At 39.8% G+C, this 25,304-nt stretch overlaps 1 protein-coding gene across 3 annotated transcripts in view; it reads right to left on the bottom strand.

Annotated features, from left to right (window-relative positions):
* Nucleotides 1–266: 266 nt before the first annotated feature.
* Nucleotides 267–25,304, bottom strand: part of camkmt (calmodulin-lysine N-methyltransferase) — a 325,277-nt gene continuing 300,239 nt past the window's right edge. Inside the window, exons 10-12 of one of the 3 annotated variants that reach the window (XM_059985734.1) lie at nt 24,093–24,224; nt 21,735–21,844; nt 267–2,954 (exon numbers count right to left, since the gene is read on the bottom strand). In XM_059985734.1, coding sequence (XP_059841717.1) covers nt 2,951–2,954; nt 21,735–21,844; nt 24,093–24,224 — 246 coding nt within the window. In that variant the 3' untranslated portion in view covers nt 267–2,950. Of the gene's footprint in view, nt 2,955–5,061; nt 5,108–21,734; nt 21,845–24,092; nt 24,225–25,304 lie in introns of those variants that run through there. The other 2 variants (XM_059985733.1, XM_059985735.1) reach the window with 2 other exon arrangements.

Below are 25,304 nucleotides of genomic sequence, written 5' to 3'. Positions count from 1 at the left end.
TCAATGATTCTGTACTGTCAAACACACAGGAGAGTGGCCAAGGATAGTTTGTAGATTAAATTCTTCAGCTCTTCTAATGGGATTTTCAAGGTACCAGACATTTGCTTCTGGAGAGATGCATTGCACATGACTAAATGGGCAGTACAAAGCACCTTCCAACACTCATTTTATTTTTTTAAAAATAGAAACCAAGGTGAAAGAGCAAGGTCGATAGTGCAGAATGTATCATCGTGGTTGAGAATATAAGTAAAATAGCATTACAACAAAGACAAAGATAATACAAATTTAATTAACTTTACATGTTTATTATCAGTGAGATACTGGAATGTAGAATAGATTCCAGTTACAGAGAAGACCTTGATAAGTCAATTGTGATTGCGGCTTTTAGGTTTTCTTCATGAATAGAATCAATTGCCTGTTCCACATTTCCCTGTTAAATATTTTATATACATTTATTGGATTGATAGTATACGAATATGAAATTAACAACACTTGCTCATTTCACTAGACAATGGCATTTTACATTAGATCTATGGAAAGTTCAGCTTAACAATTCCATCCCCAAAAATCAAAACCCTTCAACATTTTACTCTTATTTTCACAATCATTCATTTTAGGAATGCATCAAAAGGAACAGTGAACAAATAATTATCAAGAAACATTAGAAGTCTTATTTTTATATATAACTAGGTTAGAAAATTGAAATGGAATTAATAAAAAGAGGCCACAAATCCTCTGGCATTCACTTCTTAGAAAATTCCTCAGAGAATGCTTTGAAAAAACCAGGTCAAAGCCTAGAAAGCTCTTGAACTAAGACTGCCAGAGGAAAATCTTCCCAGATGCTGACTAATAGGCAACAATCATACCGGGAGTGGAAAAGCCAAGTATGCTTGAAGCACAGCCTCAATTCCTAATAGGGTTTGTCACACTTAAGACACGGCAATCCCTTTCTGAGCAAAAGCAAAACTGCCCTGCAATTCATAAAGCCAACAGTTTAAAGTTTATTATGATGAAAGCACTTAATGACATCCATCACTGAAGGTCCCCACTTTCCGAAACCACATTGAATTTCAGATATTTATCTAGCCCACCCCACCCACCAAATTTTATACTGGGACCATTGCCACAAAGTTGAGTTGACGGTTTGTACTGCATGGGATGCACAGTGTTTCATTCACATCAGTACAGTGCAAGATTTACTTTGAGGTTTCTATGCTCACTTAATTTGCTTTGGACCTGGAATAATGTTAAAAAAACTTTATCAGTCGGAGGCACTGATTGCTGCTTTGCTTGGCTGGATCAGGGCAAACCCCATATGGCCAAATGATAAGTTTACAGTATACATATAAGTTTATATGTATACACTCTTCCTTGCATATAGATAAATTATAACTGTAATGGAAATTTTTGCAAAATCTTTTTTAAAAGTCATCTTGACAATTAACCATTTTTTTCCTTGCAGCTTTAAACACCTTTCTAGCTCTTTAGGAGCTGCACCTCACTACAGTTGATACTTCTTCAGTAATGTAAATTGTTACTTGAAAAACTCATCTTGGGCCGTTATCATCTGCTGTTTGTGTTTAACAACAGGAGAGGAGCTCTGACAAAACTGTTGTAATGGCTGCACAAATTACTCAGCTGAAAGCTCTTCACAAAACCAATCGCTAATAATCAGCAGTTCTTACCAAGGTGCTAATTAAAAACAATTTTCCTTCTCAGTTTGCAACACTAAGCCTCCATCATTTGCTCAGCTTCTTGAATTCTGCTACTGTATATACCACTACAACTAGATCCCAGTATTAACTGCTAAGCCCTTCTTTCAGCTCCTGCTTAACAATGGGAAAGGAGAAAGACAAAGAAAGTGCAATGAAAAGCACAAAACAGGAATGCAAAAGCAAAAAAAAATGTAATTGTGCACATCTCTAAGTTTTAACTTCATTCAAAAGATAGAATCAAAACAGCATTTGGATATAAGAAATAACTATCAAGGCATTCTTCACCGGTATTAAGATATTTGGTGCCACTTTCAATGTGAATGTGTGTAGCAGCAGAGTTTTTCCTGAGATTTGTAATATGGAAATATTTAAGTATCACTTTGGGAATTTCATCAAATCGAGTCTTAACAATAATAATCCCAAAGCATAGATTTAAAAAAACATTACCACAGTGAGTTGATAGAACCAAATATTGCAAATGGTTCATTCTCTTAAAAAAGGGTAAGGAACTCCAGGATTCCTTGCACCTCAACAGAGAAAAACCACTCAGCACACTCCTACATCTTTACACAATGCATTGAGGCGAATCATGCATAATTGGAAGGGAGGGGCAGAAGGCTGGACAAGCCTTGTTACGTACTCAAGTTTACACTGATAGTTAAACTAACCAGTAAGCACCTCGGCTTTAAACATCTGCTTCAAACAAGCGTTATGCCAAAAGAGTGAAAAAAAAGTTTTCAGAATCCTATTAATAATTAAGATTACTTTTAAAAACAAACTTTATTGAAAAATAAATGAGTATAATATTCTTTAGATAAGAAAATGTCTTTAGGAAAAGAAATCTTAAAAATAAAAGACTTTGCATTTTGAACAGCAAAGCAATCAGAGAGAAAAACAATTCCATGTCTACAAGCACCTTCACTGAGGCAAACTGCTTTAATTGGGGGAAATGTGGAACGTTACAAATTCTGCTGATATTGTGGGGTTAGTTTACACTGGTGGAATCTCACATACTCTTCAACAAAAAACAATCTATTCTTTCTATAATCCCTAATAGGAGAAAACAATAGTGAACTGTGCTTTTGTACTAATGAGTGACCTCTAGAAGAACGAAAGAAATCATCAGTCCATTCACGGTCAGCTTGGGTGAGGATAGATCGCTGTTCCCTGCTTAGTTAGAGTGATGAGCACAGGATAGTGGAGGTTCTCATCATATCTCTCAGTTTTCTCATTTTTCATCTAAGAAAGCAAAAACAAAAACATTTATACACATACATTATAATGAAAGACTTCAGACACTAGGCTAATGACACTTTAAAGTATATTCTCAATATTTCTCAAACTTCAATATATGCACAAACATTTAATACTAAACTCCACTGAATACTTTTCTGCTGTCTTCTTGCCTCCATCTTTTCCTTAAATCTATTAAAGCTAAATCAATCCTTTCCCAGAGGGAAGAACCAGAATCAGCTTTACTATCACTGAAACATGTCACGAAATTTGTTATTTCGCTACAGCAGTACAGTGCATATGCAAAAACACTATAATTTGCAATACATTCTAATAAGAAATTAGTTAAAAAAAATAAGTAGTGCAAAAAAAGAACAAAAATAATGAGGTGGAGTTCATGGGTTCATTGTCCATTTGGAAGCCTGATGGCGGAGGGAAAGAAGCTGTTCCTAGATTGTTGAATTTGTATCTTCAGGCTCCTGGACCTCCTCTATGATGAGAGAGGAGTTCATGTTCTAGATGGTTGGGATCCTTAATCATGGATGCCATCTTTTTGAGGCATCGCCTTTTAAAGGTCTCCTCGATGCTGAGGAGGCTAATGCCCATGATTAACAACCCTGAAAAGTGTATCTTTGGAACTCTCTACCCAAGAGTGCTCTGCAGGATCAGTCACTCAGTATATTCAAGGCAGAGACTGATAAAGGAATTTGGGATTAGTGCAGGAGCATAGTGTTCAAGTAAAATAACCTATTAAACAGTGATCTTATGGGCAGGTGGCATAGTCTTAATAAAAGAGTGCACTGGCACAAAGGGCCAAATGGCCTATTTGTGATTCTATTTCATATCTTCTTTATGTCACCATTCTCTTTGTCCAAATGTATTGTGTCAACTCTAAGTCTGTTGTATTTTCTATTCCACTTGTTTCCCCCACTTGTCTTTGAATTCTGAATTTCCTTTACCGACATTTTGTTGTCTTTCTTCCCAGATTTGCTTTAATTTACTCTTTTGCTATTTATTGGAACAGGCTGAAATGTCAAATTCAAGGGAATGAAGTTCAAGGCGAAGTCCTGGTCCAGCTACTGAGAAAATTGGAAATTAATCTACAGACCTAAAATGACAGCAGAACTAATGGCAAAGGTAGCGTAAATCACGAAGGGAACATCATTTGATTTGAAAATACTGCAATCAGTTGGCAAGGTTCACGGTAATGCTACTCTGGTTCCATGAAATATATACCAAATTGAATTTCAAACCAGCGTTTCTTATTCTCGCTGTACCTTATCATCATCTACTCAGATGTGATTTGTGTCCTCGTTTTACACTCAGAATACTCCCTGTGTAGAACTGAACTGTAGTTAGGCTCCAAGTTTGAGCCACAACATGCTCTGACATAAATGATCCCAGAGAAGCAGCAGACACTCCTCTAGGTCTCTCACAATCACGTTCTCACCTCCCCCCCCACCCCCACCCACCCAAGATTAAGAATGGAATAAGCAGAGTGAGCAGGGAGAAGGGGAGGTGAAAAGTAAAGCAGCCAGGCCTCCTGCTCCAGAATGCCAACCAGTAATATCTGCTTGAAGAGTGAAAATTGAACGAGAGTAAAATTGGCTGCAATTCTGATGCCCCCAGGTGGGATAAGTAAAGGCAGACTTTTGTCTTTCTAACAAAGAATGACCGTTCAATGAGTTGCTGGAGGGTAGCCAGATGCTTGTGGAACTGTATAATTGATGTTTTCAGGACAGAATTGTAGAGGGTGGGGAAGGAACTCAAAGAAAATTCAAGTCCTTCAGTTGATAAGTTATAAATGTTACTTTGGCAACAGGCTGGCTAATCTAGAATGTCTACCCAGCATATGCCAGAAAGCAGCAAGAGGGCCGTACTGCTGGATCTCCTAGTGGTTAACAAAAGAGCTGAACTGGGAAGAAAACTATCAGCAAATCCTGTATTCTTTCTCTAGAATGGAATGGTAAAACAATTACCAATCTAAAGTAAAATATTTTCAATTTATAGTCCTTGCACTGAAGAAATCAAAGGGGCCCTGTAAACATGATCACACTGAGTCATGAGCACCCAGATAGTTTTGATACTAAAATCCTACTTACAAATACGGCAGGATATCCATTCAGCTTTAACTATCAGCCCACTGGACAAAGAGGTACCTAGGGATATAATCTTGTTACCACTTTGATGAACCATTATGAAATGTAAACAAAGGACACCCACCCCTTCCTTGGGGGGGGCATGGGTGGGGGGAAGAGAGGGCCTGGTTCCTTATCAAAAGACTTGACCTGGGAAGATTCTCAGAATTGCCTATGTTGGTTACCATGTTTGACAGTGATTTGACAAGATTGACAGTGCTTGGGTTCATACATGGAGAACATACCACCATTACCAGAAAGTAACAACTTTCCAATCCAAACCTGAATGTGAAGAATGTAAGGGAGAGAAGTGGGGGGGGGGGCATGGAAAATAGGGAAACGAATAGCGGTGTACATTCCACCTCAGGCTAATGTCAAACAGGCTCTAGACCAGAGGTCGGCAACCTGCGGCTCCAGAGCCACATGCGGCTCTTTGATCTCTGTGATGCGGCTCCCCGTGGTTTGTTAGCTTTTGAAATGTAATTCGAAATTTGAAGATTATGGTGATCTTGTACAATATGAAAACTTTGCGGAGACACCGTTTCCTGGCACATCCGAACCGGCTCACAATTAGCCACCGTTCCGGCTAAGGGAGATAGCCTACGGGGGTTTGTGAGTACGTGTCTTTTGGAGCATCCGCGCCCACGGGGACGGGTTGAGGGAGGCTTTAAAGCAAGGCTGTTTAGTTTGAATAAAGTTACCTTTGACTGCAGTCTTTATTTTAGCGCTGAGTGTAGCACTACACCGCTACAACGTGTTTTTTATCGCTATTAATATACATCACAACTGCCAATGCCTGACACCCGCCAGTGCGCGCTTTCTTTTAATTCTTCGATCCAAGGTAGGCTACCTATGTAGTAACCTTCAACCCAACGTCTTTTTTTCGGAGTTCAAAATGTTTTTGTTGCATGCAGAAATGTAATTTCGTTTTCTCTGCAGGAGTTCATCAATTTCAAAAATGCAACACATTATAGTTTGTTTATACATAGCATAAAGGCAAAAAAAAACCCGTTGTATGCAGTGTTATTTCATTTTGTGGCTCCCAGTGTTTTCTTTTCTGTGGGAAATGGGTCCATATTGGCTCTTTTAGTGGTAAACGTTGCCGACCCCTGCTCTAGACGAACTGAGTGATGCAAGCAGCGGGCATGAAACACCACATCCTGATGCTCTCCCCATCACTTTGGGGATTTTAACCAGGCTGGTTTGAAAAAGTTACTAAATAATGATCAAAAAATCGCTTGTAGTACCAGAGGAAACAACGCACTGGACCACTGTTACAGTAAGATCAAGAAGGCCTACCATTCTACCCCATGCCCACACTTTGGAAAGTCTGATCACGTGGCTGTACTTCTACTCTCTGAGTACAGGCAGAGACTGAAGACTGCAGCACCAGTAGTGAGGACCAAGAAGGATTGGACAAGGGAAGCACAGGAGTGCCTACAGGACTGCCTTGAATCAGTGGATTAGACTGTATTCAGGGAGTCATCTTTGGGTCTGGATGAGCATGCCAGAGTGGTCACCAAATTCATTAAAACCTGCACGAATGAGTGTGTGCCTCCTGGTTCATCCAAGACAAAAGCCATGGATGAATCAGGAGGTTTGTAGCCTGCTGAGGGCTAGACCTGTGGCATTTAGGTCTAGTGATGCAGGAAACCAGGTAGGATTTGTGGAGGGCTATTTTAAGAGCCAAGAAACAATCCCGAGTGAGGTGGGGGTGACATCGGATGCACGTCAATTTTGGCAGGATTTGCAGGCCATTAGTTCCTACAAAACAAAACCCAACATCGTGAATGGCAATGATGCTTCACTACCAGATGAGCTCAAGGCCTTTTGTGCTCACTTTGAAAGGGAGAATAAAACCACAGCTATGAGGATCCCTGCAGCATCCAGTGACCCTGTGATCTCCGTCTCAGAAGCTGTCTTTCAGAAGGATGAACCCTTGCAAGGTGGTAAGGCTCAATGGAGTACCTGGTAGGGCTGTGAAAACCTGTGCCAACCAACTGGCGAGGGCATTCAAAGACATCTTCAATCTCTCATTGCTATGATCAGTAGTTCCCACCTGCTTCAAAAGGGCAACAATTATACCAGCATGAGCTGCCTTAACAAGAATCGTCCAGTAGCACTCACATCGACAGTGATGAAATGCTTTGAGAGGTTGGAACCAACAGCTGTCTCAGGAAGGACCTGCAATTTGCCTCTCGTCACAATAGGTCTACAGCAGACACAATCTCAATGGCTTACTACATAGCTTTGAATCACCTGGACAATGCAAATACATATGTCAGGATGCTGTTTATTGACTATAGCTCAGCATTTAACACCATCATTCCTACAGTCCTGATCGTAAAGCTACAGAACCTAGACCTCTGTGCCCCCTTCTGCAACTGGATCCTTGACTTCCTAACTGGAAGACCACAATCTGTGTGGATTGGAAATAACATCTCCACCTCATTGACAATCAACACTGGCACACCACAGGAAAGTGGACCCTTTATACACCTAGGACTGTGTGGCTAGGCATGGCTCAAATGCCATCTATAAGTTTGGTGATGATACAACCATGGTAGGCAGAATTTCAGATGAAAGGGTTTATGGGAGAGAGGTATGTCGTGTAGTGTGTAGTGTATAGACCATGGATTTGCACCTTGGAAATTGCAAGCCTGGGCAAGGTTTTTTTTTAACAGAAGACTGGCAGTTGCCCAAGCTGCAATTCTCCCCTCTCAATGCCACCAATGTTGTCCAAGGGAAGGGCATTAGGACCAGTGTCGTCACAGAGCAATGTGTGGTTAAATGCCTTGCTCAAGGACACACACGCAGCCTCAGCCAAGGCTCGAACTAGCGACCTTCAGATCACTAGACAAACGCCTTAACCACTTGCCCACGCACCAACACAGGAGAGAGGTATACCAATTGGCCGGGTGGTGTCACAGCAACAACCTTGCACTCAACATCAGCAAGACCAAAGAGCTGATCATGGACTCCAGAAAGGGTAAGACAAGGGAAAACTAACCAATCGTCATAGGATTTGTTCTGATAGGATTGGATCAGAAGTGCAGAGAGTGAGCAATTTCAAGTTCCCATGTGTCAATGTCTCTGAGGATCGAACCTGGATGTAACAGGGTCGATGCAGCTAGAAAGAAAGCAAGACAACAGCTATATTTCATTAGGAGTTTGAGGAAATTTAGTTTGTCAACTTAAGCACTCGAAAACTTCTACAAATGTACCATGGGGAATATTCTGATTGGCTCCTTTACGGGTGGGGTTGCTACTGCACAAGATAAAGTAAATTGCAGAAATGTTAAATTAGCTCCATCATGGGTACTAGCTTCCATAGTATTCAAGATATCTTCAAGGCGCAGTGCCTCAGGAAGCAGCATCCGTCATTAAAGACCTCCACTACCCAGGACATGCCCTCTTCTTATTATTACCATTGAGAAGGAGGTACAGAAGCCTGAAGGCACACACTCGGCAATTCAGGAACAGCTTCTTCCCCTCTGCCATCCGATTTCTGAATGGACTTTGAACTCATGACAACTACCTCACTAAGTTTTTATTTGTTTTTTTTTCACTACTTATTTTAACTTAACTATTTAATAGACATATAACTGTATACATTTACTGTAATTCAGTTTTTCTATTTTATTTATCATGTTTCATTGTACTGCTGCTGTAAAGTTCACAAATCTCACATCTGCTGGTGATACTAAACCTGATTAAAAATAGGAGAATGGTATAAAGAATAGTTGTTCAGACAAATACATCGTTGAACAGAAACCTCAAGACTAGCACAGTAATTTTATTTGGCCAGTATATTGTGAATGTGCTATTGAAACCTCTGTATAACAAAGGACAAAATATGTTATATTGACATGGAGGTGATAAGTTTAAGAGGCAAAGCTTTTCCTCCTGATCAGTGCTAATCATCTTCGTGGGTGGTTGGTAAGTCCATTCTTCTTGCATAACTACCATGATCATAATCAATTCTCTCCCCCCAAAAGTATAAGGCTGGGATTGCCATTTCCTGTAGAGGGCAAGTGGGGAGCATGACATGCACAGCTAATGCAGAGTGCAAAATTAAAATTCATGAATCCCTTCACAATCATTTGTGTAACAAGATTAAGATGAGGCAAAAGAAAATAACTTGCATTATCAGCCTTCTTGTAGTTCTCCAGCTGGTTATATGCTATGCTAAAACAGTGGGGATAAGAGGATAACATGCAGCCTACAGAAAACAAAGTGCTTCTGTCACCCTTTAGATACGTTGGTTCAGTTGCAAAGGGAATGACCGCAACATGCTAGCAGGAGTCAAACTGTGCAGAACAGACGTTGCACAAAAGCAGAACAGCATCCTGCACACTCCATAAACACAAACAAATAACCTATCACAGATTCAGCAGTTCAGTATTTCTACCATCCGGTATCATTTGCACTGAAATCAGAATCAGCAACTGCTCTCTTAAAAATCCTATGTTTGATTGCTTTACCTTTTCAAACTACTGTCCTAATTCTGAACTCATTCTTTCCACCTTTAAGACGTTGTTCCTTTCCACAGCTTGTGGTGCATCAGAGGACAACCTTGCCAAGTTGCTAGCTCAACGCTCAATCCAGCACGGATGGAAAGCATGCATGGAGCTGGCCAGATCTGAACCCAGGAACACTCGCCTCAAACTCTGGTGTGGATGCCACTACACCACTGGCTGGCACCTTTAAGATGTAGTTGGTAGCTTTATAAGGCAATTTTCCAACTAAATCCCTCCAATCAAAATCCCAATATGCTTATAAGAAACAGACTATTCTGATCAGATCCATAAATTGCCAACAAATCGCAACCATGGCTTGAAATCACAACCTCTAAGGAGCTTTCTATATAATTTTATGGTCTATTTTCCTTGCCATAATCTATTAATTGGAGCCACTGTCCCATGGATCATCTCATGCCTGGAGGCCTTTAATAGTATGTCCTCCAATTAAGCCATAAACATTATCTACAAGCAGGGCTTAGTTTTAAGTCTTTAATAAGCCAAAGTTTCCTGTTGCTTTATAGACTCATTGGTCACTTTATTAAGTATCTCTGGACTTAGTAAAGTGGCCAGTGAGTGGATGCTTCTGGTCTTCTGCTGTTGTGGCCGATCCACTTCATGGTTCAATGTGTCACGCATTCACAGATGCTCTTCTGCACAACTCCTTTGCAATGTGAAGTCATTTGAGTTTCTGTAGTCTTCTTCTCAACCTGAACAAGTCTGGTCATTCTCCTAATGACCTCTCTCTTTAGGAACAAATTTTTACCCAAAACATTGCCACTTACTGGGTGCTTTTTTTTTGTTTTTCCACACCATTCTCTGTAAACTCTAGAAGCTGTTGTGCATGAAAATCCCAGCAAATCAGCAGTTTCTGTGATATTAAAACCACGCCATCTGCCGTCAACAGTCACTAAGATCATATCTCTTCCCCATTCTGACTTTAGTCTGAATAACAAGTGAACCTATTCACCATGTCTGCATGCTGTTGTGTATTGAGTTGCTGCCACATGATTGGTTTATTAGATATTTGCAATAACAAGTAGTGCATAGGTGTACAAAATAAAGTGACCACTGAGTGTAAAGTGACTCCAGCCTTGCATTATGCCCCTCCCATTACCATTGAATCAATTAAATTAGCTCCCTCAGCTCTGCTGCCATTATAACTCTCCTCAGCCAGATCTGAACCAAGCACTACATACACAAACTGAATGCAGAAGTTTCTTCCTCTTCCGTCTTCAGAACTTGTCCAATTTGAACTCACTTCACCTTCACAGCTGCTACATTCATGTGCCATGTCATCAAGTTTAACTATTGCAGAACTCCAAGAAAAACTCCGGACATCTCACATTGACTTTCATCAATGGTACAATCATCCCCATTATTAACATTTCTGGTTACAGTGTATCAGAGACTAAACTGGAAGCCTAAGATAGTTATCTCCTGGCCCTGTAAACTCGACCAAAGTGAAGGAATCAGAATAGTGTGATTGTGGGCAATCCTATCACCTCTAAAGTTGCGTTCCAAGTCACACATTCTGACTGAATACAGAATGCCGTCTTTTCATCAGTGTTGGGCCAAAATTCCCACAATTCTATCCCAATGCCAAGACGGTAGACCTCCAAAATTTGAAGGCAAGCAGATATGGACAATATATGCTGTTTTTGCTACATCACCTATACTTCTAGGATTTGTATTTTATTTGCTTAGCAATACAGCGAGAATAAGGCCCTTTTGGCCTTGTGGGCCACACAGCTCCAGCAATCCCACAACCCTGATAAACCCTAACCTTTGATTGGAGTACTGCGCAGATGCAGTGGAAACATTCCCACGCAAGACAGGCAAGGAGAGTTGAAAAGCAGCAAGTTTTTATCAACAGGAGGCTTTAATTGGAGCACTGCACAGACGCAGTGGAAGTGTTCTTGCGCAAGTGAGGCAAAGAGCTTTAAAAACCAGTCTCCACAAAGGAAGAGTATCGTCTGGCAAAGTGGTAAGGCTGTGGCTCAACTAGGCTTCGGAGAGAACAGGCGGAGGCATGGTAAGTGGGTAAGTTTACTTTACTTTATTGTCGCCAAACAATTGATACTAGAGCGTACAATCATCAGAACGATATTTGATTCTGTGCTTCGTGCTCCCTGAAGTACAAATCCATGTAAATATAATAAAATTTTTTAATTATAAATCATAATTAGAAAATAGATTTAAATAAAATAAATTAAAATAAATAAAATAATTCCTGATTTCTAATTTAACTCGAGAGAATAGAGGTATGTCTACAGGGCAAGTGTTCTGTTCTGGGTGTCAGATGTGGAATTTTCAGGGAAGTACCAGCCTCCCTGATGGCCACATCTGCACCAGGTGCATTGAAATGCAGCTGTTTAGAGACCGAGTTAGGGAACTGGAGCTGCAGCTCGATGACCTTTGCCTTGTTAGGGAAAGTGAAGCAGTGAGAGACAGGAGGTAGAGGGAAGTAAGCACCCCGAGGCTACAGAAGACAGATAAATGAGTGACTATCTGGAGAGGTAAGGGAGATTTTAGATAGTGGAGAGCACCCTTGTGGCTATCCCTCTCAACAATAAGTACTCCATTTTGAGTACTGTTGTGGGGTACAACCTACCTGGGGGAAGCAACAGTGGCCATGCCTCTGGCACTGAAACTGGCCCTGTGGCTCAGAAGGGTAGGGAACTGAAGAGAATGGCAGAAAGTAGGGGACTCTATAGTCGGGGGGGCAGAGAGGTGATTCTGTGGATGCAAAAAAAGAAACACGGATGGCAGTTTGCCTCCCAGGTGCCAGGGTCTGCGATATTTCTGAACATATCCACAACATCCTGAAAAGGAAGGGCGAGTAGCCAGAAGTCATGGTACATATTGATACCAATGACATAGGTAGAAAAAGGGAGGAGGTCCTGAAAACAGAATACTGGGAGTTAGGAAGGAAGCTGAGAAGCAGAACCTCAAGGGTAGTAAGCTTGGGATTGAATGTGCATACAATGCAGGACTGAAGGTGCTGTATTTAAATACACGTAGCATTCAGAATAAGGTGGATATACTCATGGTGCAATTAGGGATCGGTCAGTATGAAGTTGTGGGCATCACTGAGTCATGGATGAAAGAAGGTCATAGTTGGGAGCTTAACATCAAGGGATATACTTTGTATTGAAAGGACTGGCAGGAAGGCAAAGGTAGTGGTGTGGCTCTGATGGTAAAAGATGGAATTACATCTTTAGAAAGAGGTGATATAGAGTCAGAAAACATTGAATCTTTGGGGGTGGAGTTAAAAAACCATTATGGGAATCATATATAGGCCTCCAAATAGTAGCCAATATGTGGGGTTGAGATTGCAATGGGAGCTGGAAAAGGCATATAATAAGAATAATGTCACAATTCTAATGGGGGACTTCAATATGCAAGGGATTGGGAACATCAAGTTGGTGTCAGATCGCAGGAGAAGGAATTTGTTGATAGCCTACAAGATGACTAATTTTTAGAGAAGCTTGTGCTTGAGCCTACTAAGGGAAAGGCAATTTTAGACAGGGTGTTGTATAATAATCCAGATCTTACTAGGGAGCTTAATGTAAAGGAACCCTTAAGAGGCAGTGGTCATAATATGATTGAATTCATACCGCAATTTGAGAGGGAGAAGCACAAGTCATAATGTTATCAGTATTGGAATGGAATAAAGGGAATTATAGAGGCATGAGAGAGGAGCTTGGCCAGGTGGATTGGAGGAGGATACTGGTGGAGATGACGGCAGAGCAGAGGTGCTCCGGGAATAGTTCACAAGACTCAGGATAGATATGTTCCTCAGAAGAAGTTGTTCTAAAATGGCAGGGCCAGGCAACCATGGCTGACAAGGGAGTTAAGGACTGCATAAAAGCCAAGGAAAGGGCATATAAGGTAGCAAAAGTGAGTGATTGGGAAGCTTTTAAAATCCAACAAAAGGCAATTAAAAAAAGCTACAAGAAGGGAAAAGATGAAATAAGAGAGCAAATTAGCCAACAATATAAAGCAGACTACTTAATTTTTTTTCAGTTACATAAAAAGTAAAAGGAAGGTGAGTGTTGATATTGGACCACTGGAAAATGATGCTGGTGAGTTAGTAAAGGGGGACAAAGAAACGGCAGATTAACTTAATGGATACTTTGCAACAGTCTTCACTGTGGAAGATACGAGCAGTGTTTCAGAGGTCTGAGTGTCAGGGAGCAGGAGTGAGTGCCATTGCTATTTTGAAGGAAAAAGTATGAGGCAAACTGAAAGGTCTTAAATGGATAAGTCAACTGGGGCAGATGGACAACATTACAGAGTCCAGAGGGAGGTTGCTGAAAAGATAACGGATGCATTGGTCATGATCTTTCAAGAATTGCTTGTTCCTGGCATGGTCCTGGAGGACTGGAAAATTGCAAATGTCACTCCACTCTTTAAGAAAGGAGGAACTCAAAAGAAAGGAAATTATAGGTCAGTTAGCCTCAGTTGCTGGGAAAGCATTGGAATCTATTACTAAGGGTGAAGTTTCAAGGTACTTGGAGACTAATGATAAAATAAGTCAAAGTCAGCATGGTTGCTGTAAAGGGAAATCTTGCCTGACAAATCTGTTAAGAGTTCTTAGAGGAAGTAACAAGCAGGGTGGACAAAGGAGAGGCAGTGGATGTCACTTACTTGAATTTTCAAAACACATTTGATAAGGTGTCACACATGAGGCTACTTAACAAGATAAAATCCTATGGCCTCACAGGAAAGACACTGGCATGGATAGAGGAATGGCTGACAGGCAGGATGCAGGGGCTCTTTTCTGGTTGGCCCCCAGTGACTAGTGGTGTTCCTCAGGGGTCAGTATTGGGACCACTACTTTTCAATGTTTGTCAATCATTTCAATAATGGAATTGATGGCTTTGTGAATGATAGGAAGGTAAGTGGAGGGGTAGGTAGTGCTGAGGAAGCAATGCGATTGCAGCAGGACTTAGGCAAATTGGAAGAATGGGCAAAAAAGTGGCAGATGAAATACAGTGTTGGGAAATGTATGTTAGTGTATTTTGGTAAAAGGAACAATGGTGCAGACTATTATCTAAATGGGGAGAAGCTTCAAACATCAGAGGTGCAGAGGGACTTAGGAGTCCTCGTGCGAGACTCCCAGAAGGTTCACTTACAGTTTGAATTTGTGGTGAAGAAGGCAAATGCAATGCTGGCATTTATTTCAAGGGGAGTAGAACATAAAAGCAAAGAGATAATGCAAAGGCTTTATAAACACTATTCAGGCTGCATTTGGAGTATTGTCAACAGTTTTGGGCCCTACATCTCAGAAAGGATGTGTTGTCATTGGAGAGAGTCCAGAGGAGGTTCACTAGGATGATTCCGGGAATGAAGGGTTAACATATGAGGAGCATTTGGCAGTGGGGGGTAGGTCTCATTGAAATCTATTGAATGCTGAAAGGACTAGATAAGGTGGATGTGGAGAGGATGTTTCCTGTAGTCAGAAGAATGCGGGGGTGGGGGGTTTCTCATTGAAATCTACTGAATATTGAGAGGACTAGATAAGGTGAATGTGGAGAGGATGTTTCATATGGTGGGGGTGTCCAGAAGTAGAGGGCATAGCCTCAAAATTGAGGAGCAACCTTTTAGAACAGAGGTAAGGAGGAATTCTTTTAGCCAGAGAGTAGTGAATCTGTGGAATGTTCTGCCACAGACTGCAGTGGACACCATGTCCACGTATATATTTAAGGTAGAATTTGATTGTTTCCTGCTGGTCAGGGCATCAAAAGATGTGGCAAGATGGCAGGTGTATGGGGTTGAGTGGGATCTGGGATCAGCCATGATGGAATGGGGGAGTACACACGATGGGCTGAATGGCTTAATTCTGCTCCTTTGTCTTATGGTCTAATCATGGGACAACTTACAATGACCAATGACCTGGTATACCTTTGGATTGTGGGAGGAAACAGGTGCCCGTGGGGAAGTCCCACGCATTCCACGGGGAAGATGTATACAGACTCCTTATAGAATGGCAGCAAAATTGAACTCCAAACTCTGAGGGCAGGTTGAAAGATGTGCAGGGGAAGTCCTTTTTGACACAGTGAGTGATGAGTGCTTGGAATGTGCCACTAAGAGTGGTGGTTGAGACAGATATGATAGAGGTATTCGAGAAGCACCTAGGCACATGAATGTGAAGGAAATGGAAAGATATGGACATTATGTAAGCAGAAAGGATTCATTTAGTTGGTTGTTTGATTACTAATTTAATTAGTTCAGCAGAAGTTCATGGACAGAGGGACCTGTTCCTGTGCTATTTTTCTCTATGTGCAAGGGGGAATGAATATAAAACACAATATTGTACAGTCTTCATACAAGACCTTGATTAGGCCTCATTTGACAAAAAGTGTCTTGAGGTATTGACCCCATAATGTATCAGGTAATAATGGAGGTCTGAGAAAGATTCAGGGGGAGGACCAATATTTTGAAGATTCTTAGTTACCCAGAATAAACTTCTGGAACTATACTTTTATTCTGAAAAACTATGGACTTTAAAATAACAAAAGGAACACAATCAAACCAAAAGGCCTGTTTCTGTGCTATAATGTTCTATGGTTCACATAGATTTGATTAGGTTGGCACAACATCGAGGGCCGAAGGGCCTGTACTGTGCTGTAGTATTCTAGTGTCTTCTAGTGTCTATTAGATGGTGGCTTCACAAGGAAACAGTTTGCGGGCATATGATTGTAAATCACAAAAGCTAGGACTAGATCAGGTGATTGGAATAGTATTTTTACAAGTGAGTTAAGTACCCAACCTTCAGTGACTGAATTCACAGCAAATATTCCGGACAAGATCCTGATCAATATCAATATATCTATTCATAGAGGGTCGGAGAATACTGTAGAAGATATCTCTCATTCAAAATAAATTCCTGGGTACTTGTTGCTTGGACTTCAGGAACTGGACCAACTCCCAGAATGGGATTTTCTGCACTTCCTTGATGATTTTTTGAATAGGTGTTTTTTGGTGATAGGGAGGAAGAGGGTGAATGATCATCATGGTCTATGTAAGCTTCACATCAACAGTAGCAATTAAATCAATTCACTGGGAAACAGACTTAAACATTTCAGAATCCATATATAAGATCAGAATTTTCTGGGAAAATCAATGAGAGTTTCATGTTTCCATCGACTCTTCCTGTACACATCGTCCAGCAATCTGCTGGTTTAATGTCACTGGCATATGTTGTGAAATCTGTTGTTTTGCAGCAGCAGTACATTCCATACAATAAATATATATATTTCTCATTGTAATTTATAGTTTTTTTAATTTTATGCACACACACACACACATACGTGCACACATATATATAATTAAATAAGAATTGCAAAAAGAAAGCAAAACAGAAACAGTGAGGTAACATACATAAACACAAAAGATTCTACAGATGCTAGAAATCCTGTTGAAGGGTCTTGTCCCAAAATATCAACCGTTTATTCATTTCCATGGGTGCTGCCTGACCTGTTGCATTCCTTCAGCATTTTGTGAGGTAGTGTTCATGGGTTCATTGTCCATTCAGAAATCTGATGGAGGGGGGAAAGGAGCTGTTCCTGAAATGTTGAGTGTGTGCCTTCAGGCTCCTGTACCTCCTTCTTGATGGTAGTAATGAGAAGAGGGCATGACCTGGGTGATGGGGGTCCTGAATGATGGATGGGCCCTTTTTGAGGCATTGCCTTTTGAAGATGTCCTGGATGCTGGGAAAGCTGGAGCCCATGATGGAACTACAGAGTTTACAACTTTCTGCAGCTTTTTTACAATTCTGTGCTATGGCCCCTCTTTAATAGAAAGTGATTCATTCAGTCAGAATGCTCTCCACGGTATATCTTTAGAAATTTGCAAGAGTCTTTGGTGACATACCAGGTCTCCACAAACTTCTAATGAAGTATATCCACTGTCATACCTTCTTTTTTTTTGTATGTGTGGGCCGTGATCTTCAGAAATATTGACATCCAGGAAACTGCTCACACTTTCCACTGCTGATCCCTCAATGAGGATTGGTGTGTGTTCCCCCAGTTTCCCCTTCCTGAAATTCACAATCAATTCCTTCATCCTACTGACATCGAGTGCAAGGTTGTTGTTGCAACACCACTCAACCAGCTGATATATCTCACTCCTGTGCAACTCCTATAGGTGCCCCATACATTTGCACTCACCAATAACTGCTGAATGATTTGCATTGCTTCATTATTAATTTAGCCAACATATCATCTTCCCTTTAACAATTCACAGGTTTCAAGAAATTGTTGTAGTCATGATAAAGAACAATGACTCATAGTTAATATCATAAAGGACCTTTTCCTGATATTGACAGGACTCATAACACAACTCACTGGCCCAGAAAATGACAAGTCTGAAATTATTTTTGTAGATTTTAATAAGTTATTTTCTTACTTCCACATTTCTTCTAGTCCTGTCTTATTTTAATTATTTTTTGCTATTGTTCAGCTTTTTTCATACCTGATCGAACTAATTTACCTCAGAAAATGTTCTTCTCAGCCTTGTGTTTTAGTACATCATAAATGCCATATAAATTATTTTTGACATTTCATTGGCTGAGATATATGCTTTGCCCCGTCATCAAAGTCCCAGAAACCCCATTATCGGATCACACATCCAGCAATTTTCAATGCAAAAATGTTTTGAGTTGAAGGGTGATGAAGAAAGCCTAACTAAGTGGCATGCTCCAGAGCCAATAAAATGAGGTTAATTGGAAAAAGGTGATGCCTGTGATTATTGACCATTGAAAGTATTCAGTCAATATGAATCTTTCAACAGACAAGGTAGTCATGCAATCATTTGTAGCTCACATTTGCCTGATTGTATGTCAAAGCACTTCATGTTACTTAAGTAAGTGAACAAAACTCACATTTAATACACCATAGACAATTCTAAACATTACACTTGCAAAAATGCACTGGAAGCTTTAAGATTAGGATTTCGAATTCCATAAAGGTAAGAGATATTTAAAGAAATTAACTCATTTTCATTTGACAAATGATGGAGAAGAGCTGCTGCTCCAAATCTTTTAACTCAGGGATGCGGGAATACATGAAAGCGGTTTTGATTTTGAACTGTGATCACAGTGGATGGAGTAAAAAAAAAATAGCATGCCTCAGGAAAAACTACAGATTAGAATCATAAATCCCACTGAGTAATGTATAACTGGGATAAGAACCCAAATAAAAGCAGTTAGTTATGCCAATTGCTGGCTACAAAAGTGACAGAATAAAAACATTCAAGGGAGGGAATGAAATCTATGTTAAGAATAGACATTCATGATCAATTAGTCTACAGAATGCACTGGCGTTTGTACAATTGAACTCACTGTGGAATTCAACTGGTCCAATTTCAGTTACAGATGGTAAAACTGGACTAATAGTCTGGGGTTTTATTTAAAGAAAGATTTCACATATTTAGTTGACCACAGAAGTTGTGACACTCTCACCCATGAATGAAAATAAAAACAGGGCACGAAGAATCATAGCAAAGCAACCTCCTCACAGCCCACAGATGTGGATAATGAACTAGAGTACAGACTCCTGGTGGTAAGCCACCTACCTGCCTAACAATCTTCACAGCCAATAAATATTGAACAGCACATGAAAGGTAGATAAATAAAATAAAATAGGTTTAATTGAAACAATCGCACATATAAGCATTTTAATGCATCAGGGCTCAAAATGTTGTGATTGTAGTATTTCATGCTGTAATGCCACTAAGAAGATGACATATTATTAAACATTTGCATACATTTCATGCAGCAAAAAATCAGTTTTAAGTAAATTTGATAGCCCTACTCCTACTCTATTGTCAGTTTCATGAATTTGTCTATTAAGGCCACTTCAACAGAACATGACAGCAATTCCTGAATAGTAAAAATAAGTATATCCTTCTCTGCAAAATATTACAAAATTATATACAGAGCAATACACACAAAATGCTGGAGGAACTCAGCAGACTAGGCAGCATCAATGGAAAAGGCCTTCAGACCAAGGCGCTTCATGATGAAGGGTGTACTGAGTTCCTCCAGATTTTCTCTTGTTTATATATGGAGTACCCTACTACAGTAGACAAAAGCAAGCCAAACAGATTGGTGGTGATTGTATGCCCAGTTGCAGATCAAAGTGACTGTTCAGACTTTGCTTAATCAATAAGTCAGAATCTATTGGCAATTAGCTGTCAATAATAATAAGCATAAGGAATTTGCTGACTGATGAAGTCTTTTAATCAAATAAACGTCATTGACCTAGGAGGCATAGAGGGAAATATCACTGCTAACCAAAAACTTCTGGTATCTGACACCGGTGTTTACTGTCACAGCTGAGAATTACTGTTGGAACTTTAACTATTTGGAATTTGAGACTGACACAATGTCACGAAATAGAACCCCGTCATCTGAGAGTCTTCAGCAAATTATACCTTGTACATTTTATTTTCTTGTAGTCAAGTGCAGATTCGCACTTCTTAAGAGGAAATGCCACATTGTGAAATTCTAGGAATAATTACAAGGCAAAAGGTAAGTATTTTTAACCCAGATTTACTTTCCACTGCTTTTAAATTAACTTTTATTCAGAAACGCCATCAGTGGATCTCCAAAATTTTATATAAGTGCCTTTCCTTGAGAGCCACAAGGTTGTTTTAAGGGTCTTTCTGTCCTCGTCTAACATCAGGGCAACCACTGTCACTAATTCAGCAAGGTCCGGGAACCAACTGTAGGACCCCAGTGCCAGAGAGATCTCAAGTGCACATTATATAACGACTACATCAACTGACGTTTTGGAGTGGCCCTTAAATAGCTCATTATATTTATATCCTAATTTTCTTCCCCGCATTATATAACTGTGTTTTGTAATGGGACATGGCTCCAAAGGCTTTAAGAATGTTATCCCTGTATTATTCTAACTAGTTACAGTACCTTTGAAGATAGAATGGTTTTAAATATTAAATGAAAATGTTTTAAATGCACACTAGAGGGAATGATGATTCTCTGGGGCAGGGGCACCCAACCTGGGGTCCATGGACCCCTCAGTTAATGGTAGGAGTTCATGGCATTAAAACAAAAATCAGGAACCCATGCTCTAGATGAAAACTTCCACCTGAGAGTATTTGTAAAAGTCAAGACCAAGCACCAGCAAATAATTACCTGGTCATTTAGGACTCATTTCACATTCACATCTACATTAGAAGCATTATTGTTATCAAGTAATTTATTTCTTTATCTGAACTTTTGTTCCATGTTCTATTACTTAGCTTGTTGCTCTAACTACATGAAAACAGATTCTAGTGTGAAATAGACAGTTATTTTAAAGCAGCTCTGTACAGTATCCTGAAATAACTGCTATCTCAACATTGAATTTTTTTGGCATGTAGTCATTGAGTTGGAGGGAAACTAATACATAGGGAAGAGGAAGAAGTATTTGCACAGTTTGCCCTAGACTTCAGTAAATACTGTAAGTAGAGGATCAGTGTGTGATTAGTGTGATTGACAGTATACAGCGAAAGGGCAAGGATAATCCATGTTGGGAAGTTGCAGGCTAAGGAACCTGCTTGGAGCAAAATTATTTTTAAAAGCTAAATCAAAAAAAAAATTCCTCAAGTTTTAAACTATTAGCAAATCTGTATGCAAATTGGCCAAGAAAAATAGAGTTTTCAGATAAACGTATCCCTGGTGTGGGAAAGACGGAGACTGCTTTTAGAGCAGAGGAAGGAAGGAGCTGAACTGGACTGAGACCAGGCTCCCAGCAGAAAGATTAAAGAGAGTGGTCGCAAGGCGATTAAATTAGTTCTAAAACCAATTAAAAGGAAGAGAATGGTCATGTATTCCGAAACTGAACTTTATGTACTCAGCTAAAGGTTAAACCTAAAGGATATAATTTAACAAGGAGAGAGAAAATTGAAACATGTAAATAAAACACTAGAGTCAGGGGCTGGGTTAGAGTTTATGGCTTGAATTAGCACTTATACTGCATACATAGTAAAAGGAACAAAATGTATTAATTGCAAGTGTAAAATCAATTTGGAAGGCTTGATGTTGTAGCCATCACTGAGATATTGTTGTAAAGTGATCAAGACTGCAAACTAAATATACCAGGTTACAAACTTACATGAAATATCGAGGAAATAGTGCAGCCTCGGTGATTAAAGGGGAAATCACTTCACTGATGAAAAGATGATAGCAGGAAGATAATAGGCAGCAGACACTCACCAGGTTGAACTAATAAACAGAAAAGGAATTAAGACAGGACTGGGAATTGTATATACTCCGCTCTGGTAGCAACTGTTAATGATAGAATGCATAATTACAGAAATTAGACAAACATGAGGCAGGGGCAGAGTGGCTTTAAGGGATGATTTAACTTCCATATTAGATTGTAGTAAGTACACTGGCTTATGCCTGAAAGGTAGTGATTTTTTGGAATGTGTTCAAGACTGTTTTGTTGGAATAATATCTTCCACAATCAAAAATCTTTATTAGATTTAGTTTTGAAAGGAATCCGTTTTAACTAACACTAGGTAAACTGTTAACTAATAACATTTATAATATAATGAAGTTCATTAAAGCTTTCAAAAGTAAGTGATGTAAACCAGCTATTAAGGTATTAAGTTTGGCTCAGGCTTACTTCCATACAATCAGGAAGTACGTGAATTAAAGCGCGCAAATCTTTTAATGGATGCAATAACAGTAGTTCTGTGGGTGAGGTTCAAAAATATTGATGCAATGCTAAACCAGTTTATACTGTAGGAAGGTTCTAAGAATGATTCTAGACCGGAATATTAAACATCCTATTGTATTGTTTTTGGGGATGAGCAGGATAAACCTAGAAATAATATTCCATTACGACTAAACTCTATTGTCAAGACATTACCAGAGTTTATAAGCGCTTAAAATGTGAACAACTTGAAAATTTCAGCAGATCAGTTTGAGCCAGCATGGATTTATAGAAGTAGTTAATTTTCCAAATGTTGAATACAGGAATATATATTTGGATCTCATTTATATAAACTTCTAAAGGCCCTTGTAAGAGCGTATGATATACTAAATAAAGTGCTGTACAAATAATTGATTAACCTGGTTGGGAAATTGGGAGAGTCTGGGAGAAAGACATTGTCTCAAAGAGGTGGCACCCATCATTAAAGATTTTCACCATCTCGGACATGCCCACCCCTCACTTCTACCCTCAGGGAGGAGATACACAAGCCAGGAGACTCTCAAAGTTTTAAGAACAGCTTCTTCCTCTCTACCACTGGATTTATTAACAGTCTATGAACCCACAAACACTACCTTGATATTCGATTTTAGCACTACTTATTGTAATTTACTGTAATTTTTAATATGGATTGCACTGTACTGCTGGCACAAAACAACAAATGTCACAATAAATAATAATAAATCTGATCCTAGTTCTGAAAATGCAGATAGGTATTCAAATTGTTCAGATATCCACAGTGGTGTCTTGCAATTACGTTGGGAATATTTGTCACGTTTATTAATGATGATGGAACAGAAATGTATGTGTCCAAGTCTGGTTTTGACACACAGGTTAATATTGCAAAAAAAAATGTAAGCACAGAAGGCATGAGAGTGGGGTTAAGAGGGAAATGGATCAGCCATGATGAAATGGCAGAGCAGACCCAATGGGCCCAGAGCTACTCCTATGTCTTATGGGTTGCTATTAAATACAGAGAACAATTTTTTTGAAGCCTGGGTGGGGTGGTGTAGGGATGGTTGGGAATAGCTTTCTCTTCTGCGCTTTCAGTTTGTATGGAAAAATGTCATTAGCAATACCCTTCCAGGTGGAGCAAATATACAAAGAAAAACCAGCCTGTATTCTACTTTTCACTACTGCTCAGTTATTAGTCCTGAACATTGCCTTGGAATCAGATTGGGGTCTGCCATAATGATTTAAATGTAGTTGAACATGTTCTCAAATTTAACTGCAAAGATTAAAGTATGAAAATTTGGAGCCTGTATCAGAGGGCAACTAGCACCCAGCAACAGCCAGTCCTTTGGAAGAAGACAGTAGATTATTTAATAAAGTGTATGGGCTTTATTAAAGTCAAATGCCTGTATATTCTAAACTAATGATTATTGGCAGGGACACTCTAATAGCTCCTGAGGAAGAGAAGGGAAGATGTCGCTGATCACATGCCAAGCAGTTAGACTTGGCACAGGTACAAGATAACCAATATGGTACAAATTAGAGTAAAATTCAAAAAACTGGAATTGTCATCCTAAAGAGTGCATATAAAGTGTTAATAAGCACTTCCTGTAATGAACAGCTTCAGGCGAGGTAGTCTGAGAGGATTTGCTGCACAAGAACATAATTAATATAATACAGGAGGAGATGCCAGGGGGTATATTGCAGTCAGAGGCATTTAAGGTATCTGTCAAAAAACTCTTGTGATCCTTTCCTAATGCAAAATGGATTGTGATGCTTCCCTAATATTGGGAGAGTTCTGACCTTGAGGTGAAAGTTCCAAACATGGTCGTCGTAATTCACAAGCCTCTGGGCAGTTAAACAGGCTTTTTCTGCAAGGCTGCAGAACTGGTTTAGAGTACTGCCTCTCTGAGGGGCAAATACAAGCACTTTTCCCTGAAAAGAAAAGATAGTAATTAACAGTTAGTGATTATTGAGACAAAATTTTAAGTCCCGGCAGGCATTTAAAATAATGTTTCATGGCTAAGCATAAAACCACGGATTAATCTGTTAAGTTGCATACACATCTCACTTAAAACAGATTTGTCTCAATGTTCGGAAATGAATGCAATTGTTATTATATGCCATTAAAATTGTACAAATTATTCATGATAATTATAAATTGTCTTTTACTTTATAATATTCAATTATCTAATCATTTGAAATAAGCAACATAAGTAACCAAGCAAACAGGAGGCGTTGCAGTGTAGTGGTTAGCACAACCCTTTACAGTACCAGTGATCTGGGTCCAATTAGATCATCCCTTAGCTTCCTCCTCTCTAAGGATAATAGCCTGAGCCTATCCTTATAAATCAAGTCCCTGAGTTCCAGGTTGACCATACTTTCTTCCATAGATGCTGCCTGGCCTGCTGAGTTCTTCCAGCATTTTGTGTATATTGCTTGGATTTCCAGATTTTCTCTTGTTTGTCCTGAGTTCCAGCAAATCGTTGTGAATCTCTTCTACACCTTCTCTATTTATTCACATCCTTCCTACTGTATGGTGACCAGAACTGTACCAACATTCTGGGTGCAGTCTCACCATGTCTCGTAGAGCTGTACCATAATGTCCCAACATTTGGACTTGGTGCTTCATTCAGTTAATTTAGGCATGCCATATGCCTCCTTCACCAGCTTGTCTACATGTGTCTCTGCTTTCAGGAAAACTATGTACTCATATACCTAGTTCTCTCTGTTCTACAACACTCCCTCAGACATTCACTGTATGTATCCTGCCAGTCCGAACTTCACAAAATACACCATTTTGCACTTGTTGGAATTAAATTCCATCTTCCATTCCATTCCTCCACCATCAGGGAAGGAGTACAGGAGCCTCCTGTAGGCCTCCATTATCAGGGAAGTGGTATAGGAGCCTGAAGACATACACACTCAATATTTTAGGAACAGGTACTTCGCCTCCACCAGCAGATTTCCTAATGGTCCATGAACCCATCGCTATTCAAGTGTCACGATTGAGGG

Source organism: Hypanus sabinus, chromosome 12 (assembly GCF_030144855.1).
Source record: "Hypanus sabinus isolate sHypSab1 chromosome 12, sHypSab1.hap1, whole genome shotgun sequence".
Taxonomy (NCBI): domain Eukaryota; kingdom Metazoa; phylum Chordata; class Chondrichthyes; order Myliobatiformes; family Dasyatidae; genus Hypanus; species Hypanus sabinus.
Note: the sequence above shows the minus strand (reverse complement) of the source record. Positions and strands in the feature narration are given on the sequence as shown.